The sequence below is a fragment of the Peromyscus leucopus genome, chromosome X, assembly GCF_004664715.2.
Source record: "Peromyscus leucopus breed LL Stock chromosome X, UCI_PerLeu_2.1, whole genome shotgun sequence".
Taxonomy (NCBI): domain Eukaryota; kingdom Metazoa; phylum Chordata; class Mammalia; order Rodentia; family Cricetidae; genus Peromyscus; species Peromyscus leucopus.
In genome coordinates, this window is record NC_051083.1 from 132498080 (window position 1) to 132506070 (window position 7991).

Genomic DNA, 7991 nt, shown 5'->3' on the forward strand with positions numbered 1-7991 from the left:
TTTTTTTCTAATAATTAAATTCACTTTTAAAAATATTTAATGTTATAGAATAATCTTTTTGTACACTGTGATTACATGTCTTTGCCAAGGCAACTTATGATTGCTTTAATAAAAGGCTGGCTGACTGGCCAATAGCTAGGCAGGAAGAAGTTAGGTAGGAAAGTCCAACTGAGAGAATGCTGGGAAGAGGAAGGGCAGAGTCACAACAAGTATCCAGGAGAGAAGGAAGATAAATATGCTATGCTGAAAAAAGGTACCACCATGTGGCACAGTACAGATAAGAAATGTAGGTTAATTTAAGTTATCAGAACTAGCTAGTAACATGCCTAAGCTATCAGCCAAGCACTTATAATTAATACTAAGTCTCTGTGTGGTTATTTGGGAGCTGCCTGGTGGGACAGAAAACTCCACGTACAATTTATGTTATTTTTATTTTATTTGTATGTGTGAATGCCTTCTTGTGTGGCATGCATGCCTAGTCTGCAGAGGACAGAAGAAGATGCTGAGCTGCTGGAACTAGAGTTATAGGCAGTTGTGAAGTACCACATGGGTTTGAGGTACCAAAGTACATCCTCTGCAAGAGCAGAGTGCTCTTAATTGCTAAGCCATCTCTCCAGTCTCTACTTTTAAAATATGTATGTATGTATGTATATAAATATGTATGTATGATGTATGTATGTATTTTAGACAGGTTCTATGTATCCTAGGCTGTCTTGAGTTTTGCTATGCAAACTGGCTTTGAACTCACAAAGGTCCACTTGCTTCTGTCTCCCAAATGCTGTGATAGTGAGTTCTTTACCTCTCTAGTCAGTGTTGTGAATTTGAGAATGGAGCCTAAAAATGAGGCAGACTAAAGTCTCATGCAATGTTCGACTTTATTCAAAGCATCAGGCAATTTATACCATGAAAGTTAAAAAGAGTCACCTAAGTGTCCAATCACAAGGACAAGCTACAAGTGGCAAAAACATGTTTTTCCATAGAGGCATATAAACAAATAACAATAGCCAGTTGCAATGAGTAATCTAGAGTAAAACCCATTCCTATTTGCTCCACCTGGGAGGGGCAGGAAAGCACATTCCAAGAACAACCCATATTATGGAGGAACAGAGATTATAAGACTCTTGTCTTGTCTGCTTGGAGTTTTCTCACAAGGTCATAGAAATATCCCCACGCAGCTTCATTCAAGGACCATGTTCTGACAGTGAGTAAATGATATTTTTTTCCAAATTAGTAACCAATATTTGTTATTATAGATTCATAAAAAATTTACACTGCCAAACCAAGGAATACATGGTTTTTGCATTTTCTTTTTTCAATATTTTATTTTCCCCACGGCTAATAATTGCATAATTTTATTCCCCTATTTTTATTTATTCCTTATTTTCTCTATAAGCCATCTAAGATGTTTTAAAGAATGTTTAAAATTGTGTTCTAAGTACTCTTCTACGTCAGATAATAGATATGAGCTGCATTTTATTGCTTTCTGGAGTCTTCCAGCCTTCACTTTTAGTATTGGTTAATTGCTCTCTAGGCCTAATAAATAACATCCAGAGACCTTACCTTGCCCCCTTCCTATGTTAGGACCTGAGTTTTCTGTGACACATGTATTTCTCTTTTTTTCTTACTTGTTTTGCCAGAGCATATGTTCTAATAGTTTCCTCAGTAAAACTGTGGAAGAAGTGTACTGCTCAGATTTTTACTAAGTTACAGTTCCAAGACCTCAAAGGCTTATATGGCAGTGTTTTCTTTCTGACCCACTGACCATGTCTTTCATGGGTCCTTAAAGCTCTACACAGATCTTTTGCAATCTAGGACCCAGTTAAGGGAACAGCCCCCATATCAAAAAAGGAATTATTGTGGCAGGGAAAAGGAGTACGATAGAACCAGTGATGGTTATTGGTGCTTCTTTTTACAAGTTTCCCACATCCCTACTTCTGTTTACAGCTCATTGGCAAAATCAAGACCATGACCAAACCTGTTGTCATTGAGAATGAAATAATCCTCATATTGGCAAAGCAATATGATTTCTCATAGAAAACTTCTAAGTGGAATATATAATTAATTCTAGGTTATTTTTTTCTGAAAACATTGCTGTATTGTTTACCAGTTTTCACCAGGCATGGTGACTCATGCCTGTAATTACAATGCTTGAGAGACCAAGGCACGAGGATTATCATGAATTTGAGGCCATTCTGCTAAATAGAGAGTTTCAGCTCCAACCACACAGCGACACTCTATCAAACAGCCCAAAACAAGTGTGATGCCAGGCTGACTTCTTGTCCTCTATGGAAAGTTTCTTTACTCTAAAACATTTTGGGGAATCTTGTAGGCCCTGCTATTGACAAATTTATGATGGAAATGACTTGGTACAGATTGTTATACATTTTAAAACTGATCCTTCCTTGGAAGTTATTGATGTGGAAATGTCATCATTTTCAGGGACATTTTCCTATATTATCACTTAAATAATTTTACTTCCCTTTTTCTAGAAATTTGATTATTTGAGTGTTAGACTCATTGAATTGCCCATATTTGATTCTTGTATTTTTATCTGTTCATTCCCATGTTTTACTTTTGGGAAGGTTTTCTTGTTCTAATATTTTTCTCTTTTTGCAATTTGATTATCACATTTTTAATGACCATCAGTTTCCTGTATTCTGCCTCTTACCTTTCCATAGTACTTTGTTCATAAATATGGCTATAAATGTTTCTCTTATCTCTTTGAAAGTATTAATTATAGTTTTGTTTTGAATTTTCTTCTGTTATTGGATCATGTCTGTTTTCTCTGAATTCCACTTTCCAGTTTGCTTGTTTTGGCTTCTGTCATCTTGAAGACTAAATATCTCATAATCCCTGGAAGAATTTTTCATAGTTAAGAAAGGAACTCTTTTTTTAAAAAGATTTATTTATTTATTTATTTATTTAGAATACAGAAGAGGGTGCCAGATCTCATTTCAAATGGTTGTGAGCCACCATGTGGGTGCTGGGAATTGAACTCAGGACCTCTGGAAGAGCAGTCAGTGCTCTTAACCACTGAGCCATCTCTCCAGTCCAAGAAAGGAACTCTTAAAAGTAAATTTCAGCTGGGCAGTGGTGGTGTATGCCTTTAATCCCAGCACTTGGGAGGCAGAGCCAGACAGATATTTGTGAGTTCAGGGTCAGCCTGTTCTACAGAGTGAGATCCAGGAAAGGTGCAAAGCTACACAGAGAAACCCTGTCTTGAAAAAAAAAAGTAAATTGCAAGTAAGGGATGTGAATGCAGATTGTCACCCAGTGAACTTTATTGTGGAATGACTAGTCATAAGTAACTTTTTGTTGGAGGAAATCCAAAAGCTAGTAAATTTATGATTTTCTTCTTCTTACTTTCACTTATTCAAGAACAAGTGGAATCTGCTATTCTGCCTGTACATATCTGGGTAGACTTGCTTTGGATCTGCCTATATATATATATATATATATATATATATATATATATATATTATATATATATAATTTCAATAAATCCCTCTGCCGGGAGCCATCCCCAGTGGTGAATGAGCCCTGCAGAGGTTGTAAGGAGTCAATGGGAGAAGGAAGTGAGCCAGGGTATGGTGGCCAGGAGATTCTTGCAGCCTGACTGACTAGCAGCCAGAGTGTTTTTTCATTCATATAGATGTTTGTTAGCAGGGATACATTCATGATGTTCCAAACATAGATCATATCATTTTTGTTTTTGGACATGTGTTTCACTTCCTTTTGCTCATCTTTTAGTCATCATTAATAAACTATGACAGAACAGAGTTATAATTTCCAATCATTTTCCCTCAAGTTTTGACATCATTAATAAACAGAGTTATCATTCTTACTCATAAACCCCATAACCCAATTTTTGAGAATCTAGAGGCGTATGATAGCCTGGGCTCAGGCTGGTTGCTTTGATTGCTTCAAGGACACTAGACCAAAACAAAATCTTCAACCACCCAGGGCATTTTGCCATGTCTCAAGCAATGCATTGTTAACTCTTAGTGGTCAGAGTGCCCAAGAAAAATCCTTATGCTAAAGCTGAAGTTATTATTCAAATTCTGGCATAATACAATCAATGTCCACATTTATATCCTTATAGAATTTGTCTATATGTCTAATCCTGGCGTTCCATTGTTCCTTGGTTATATGACATTATAGTGACTCTACATGAACTAACTTCTAAGAGAGGGAAGTCCTAACACCTCATACTTTTATCATCTTTCCACTCCATACTTTACTTATCAATATGTCTCTATGTAGGTCAGAGTTGTATGCCATGTAATTGAGTGTACAGTGGGAAGAGCCTTGTAATCTGAGCTGCGGAAAATTCCTCTAGCCCATCGAATCTTGTTGACCTTTTTAATTTTACTTTGCTTTGAATATCTTGTTCTTGTGTAAGTAGAGGGACAGATGTTTCAAAAATGTCTCATAGCCCCATAAAAAGACCTCTGACTTTTTCATGTGTCACAACCTCCAAGGCATAAGGAAGACCTTCAAGTAGATGTAAGGATATCTCCCTCAAAGTGTGTGTGTGTGTGTGTGTGTGTGTGTGTGTGTGTGTGTGTGTGTGTGAATAGTATGTTCAGGACTTTCCTGGATAAGCTTAGAAGCAGCATTCCTAGGAGAAGGCATAAATGATTCAAAAGGAATTTTCATTAATCCAATATCCTCAAATTGTACAAATATTAAAAGTGCCCCAAGTATGTAACAGGTAGAGATGAAAATCAAAGGTGGCATGGCAGCCATTATGTAGCTCAGTTTTGCTGGATCTTTGTCAAGCAGCTGTACTGGCCTTATGACTTCTGCCATTCCAGATATGGCTGTGCCATCCCTCTATTTTCTGTCATTTTCTTATACTATCTTTCTCTAAAGTTAAATGTTCCCAATGTGCCCTGAGTGTAGTCTGATGAAAATTGTCAGAGGATACATCTCTTGTGCCCTAAGGACAATGGTGGCAAACAAAATAATTATCAGGCTAGTTGCATGATATCAAGGAGTCATGGGAGTCCACTGCTCCTTATGCAGACTTTGAATTTCTATCTTCCCATGCTTTATCTCTAACTTCTGTGGCAGCTGATGTTTCTGAGTTTCATGTTTTCTGAAGACTCACTGGGAGCTAATTGATTATTTTGTTTTTAATTGGCATCTCTTTCTGTGGGTATTTATTCTGTAACTTCTTTTACTTTCTTAAATCAATGCTTTTCTTTCCAGTAATTCTTACCTTCATAAGACTTGTGCACTATACCTTTCTGCACTACTCTGGGATGGGTCCATGCAGCATTGTTCTTGATTCCCGTTGTAACTTAAAGGGAAACTGTGGTGGTATTCTAATTTTACTGAAATGTGATTTTGATTGTATGTTAATAAATAACGTTGCCCGGGGGTCAGAGCTATTAGAGCCATAGCAAGAGTGTGGTGGTGGTGGTGGCACATGCCTTTAACCCCAGCACTTGGTAGAAGAGCTAGGTAGATCTCTGTGTGTTCAGGGATACAGCCAGCATTGGAGACATATGCCTTTAAGACCTAGGGGGCTGTACATACAGACAGTGACGAGGCAGTCACGTGTTTGAGTTTACAACCAATGAGAAGGCAGAGCAAAAGACTATAAAACGACTTCCACACAGGAAATAGCTCTCTTTCGGGAAGCTAGGAGCTCGCATGAGGAAGGGTAAGATTTTAGCTCTGAGCTCTGACCTCTCGGCTTTCTCTTTTACATTGGTTCTGTGTTTCTTATTTAATAAGACGGTTGGTTACATCTACAGGAAACTTACACAATGTCTGGAGCCCTTGATGTCCTGCAGATGAAGGAGGAGGATGTCCTCAAGTTCCTTGCTGCAAGAACCCACTTAAGTGGCAACAACCTTGACTTTCAGATGGAGCAGTACATCTACAAAAGGAAAAGTGATGGTATCTACATCATAAATCTGAAGAAGGTCTGGGAGCTCTTGTTTGCAGCTTGGGCTATTGTTGCCATTGAGAACCCTGCTGATGTCAGCACATCTCCTCCAGGAAGGATTACCAGTAAGCTGCTGAAGTTTGCTGCCGTCACTGGAGCCACTCCAATTGCTGGCCACTTCGCCCCTGGGACCTTCACTAACCAGATCCAAGCAGCCTTCAGGGAGCTGTGGCTTCTAGTGGTGACTGATCCCAGAGCTGACCACCAGCCCCTCTCAGAGGCATCTTATGTCAACCTGCCCAACATTGTGCTATCTAACACAGACTCTCCTCTGTGCTATGTGGACATTGCCATCCCATGCAACAATAAGGGAGCTCACTCAGTGGTTCTAATGTGGTGGATGCTGGCCCAGGAAGTACTCCGCATGCGTGGCACTATCTCCCGTGAGCACCCATGGGAAGTTATGCCTGATCTTTACTTCTACAGAGACCTAGAGGAGACTGAGAAGGAACAGGCCACTGCTGAGAAGGCTGTGACCAAGGAGGAATTCCAGGGCAAATGGACTACACCAGCTCCTGAGTTCACTGCTGCTCAAACAGAGGTGGCAGACTGGTCTGAGGGTGTACAGGTGCCCTCTGTACCCACCCAGCAGTTCCCTACTGAAAAGTGGAGTGCTCAGCCAGCCACTGAGGACTGGTCAGCAGCTCCCACAGCGCAGACCAATGAGTGGGTTGGAGCCACCACTGCGTGGTCCTGAGCTCCTCTGCAGACACCTGAGCAAAGGGAAAAAAGGTGGAAGGAAAATAAAGTTCTTATAAGCTGAAAAAAAAAAGACTTGTGCACTAAAGTCTTCTTTCTTAGTTTCTAGCCTTTGTGGACTTATATTCCACCCTTACAATTATATGACAACTATTATTTCTATTAAATTAATTTCTTTAATATGGCTTAAATTACAATTTAATTATAATATTTTCAGTGATAATCACATGATGTCAATCTAACATTTTAAAACAGAAACCAAACTATGGAAGAATTTTTAAAATGTAGTTTTCTTTATCTCATATTGAACTGAATATAGCTTTCATATTTACCACATGGGCTTCTAAAATCTTGGCTATATGAACAGAAGTTTTAGTTTTTTAGGTCAATATGTAATGAATTTAGTCATGTCATAATTTTTGTGTGCATGCATGTGTGTGTGTTTGTTTGTGCATGTGTGTTTGTGTGTGTGTGTGTGTGTGTGTGTGTGTGTGTGTGTGTGTGTATTCTGTATTTTCATTTATTCCTCTCTTTCCCTTCCCTCTCTCATGCCCTCTCTCCCCTTCAGGTGGTTCCTTTTCTTCCCCCAATTAGTCCGCCATTCTACCTTCCTATTACATGCATTCTAGTATGCTTTCTATTTATTACCTTCCTTTAGATAACTTCTCCTCTCTCATAAATCTATTTATAGTTTCATGACTTATAAATACATTTATATACATATCTACATGTATGCATATAAATATATAAGTATATTTAGGTTAATCATATGAAAGAAAACATGCAGTTTTTGTTTTTGTGAATGTGGCTCATTTCACTTATGCTAATGATTTCCTGTTCCATCTATTCATTTTTTCTGTAAATGTCTTAGTTTTATTTTTCTGTATGGTTGAAAAAATTTAATTGTGTATGTGTAACACATTTTATTTTATTAGTCTTTAAACTTTTGATAGTTTCTTATGTTTATAAAGTAAATATTGTGAATAATGTAGCAATAAACAAGGATGTACCAGTCTCTGTGTATATGCTGATTAAGAGTCCTTCAGGTTATATACTTATATTGTAAGAATGGTATAATGTACAGAAGCCACATAGCTGTGAGAAATGGGAGCTAGCTTATATCTTGAGCTGACAACTGAATTTAACAGAGTAATTCACATGGTGCTGGTTTTGCATGTATGCAAAATGCAAGAGTTATAGGATCATGAAAGCTTGCATCAAGACTCTATAAAGCCATTGGAATTAGGCAGTTTGTGGCTGGGTTGGGTTTCCTTCAAGGATGCCCTACAAGGCGGTCATATGGCATTGTAAAGGTAAAGCCTTAAATTGCAAT

The 7991-nt window shown here is 38.2% G+C and overlaps 1 protein-coding gene across 3 annotated transcripts in view; it reads left to right on the forward strand.

The window, feature by feature from the left end:
* LOC114682620 (40S ribosomal protein SA-like) overlaps positions 1-7148 on the forward strand; it is a 138784-nt gene extending 131636 nt beyond the window's left edge. For all 3 annotated transcript variants that reach the window (XM_037199270.1, XM_037199269.1, XM_037199271.1), the window contains exon 3: positions 5766-7148. In XM_037199270.1, coding sequence (XP_037055165.1) covers positions 5778-6656 — 879 coding nt within the window. In that variant the 5' untranslated portion in view covers positions 5766-5777 and the 3' untranslated portion in view covers positions 6657-7148. The remainder of the gene's footprint in view (positions 1-5765) is intronic.
* The last annotated feature ends 843 nt before the right edge of the window (positions 7149-7991 follow it).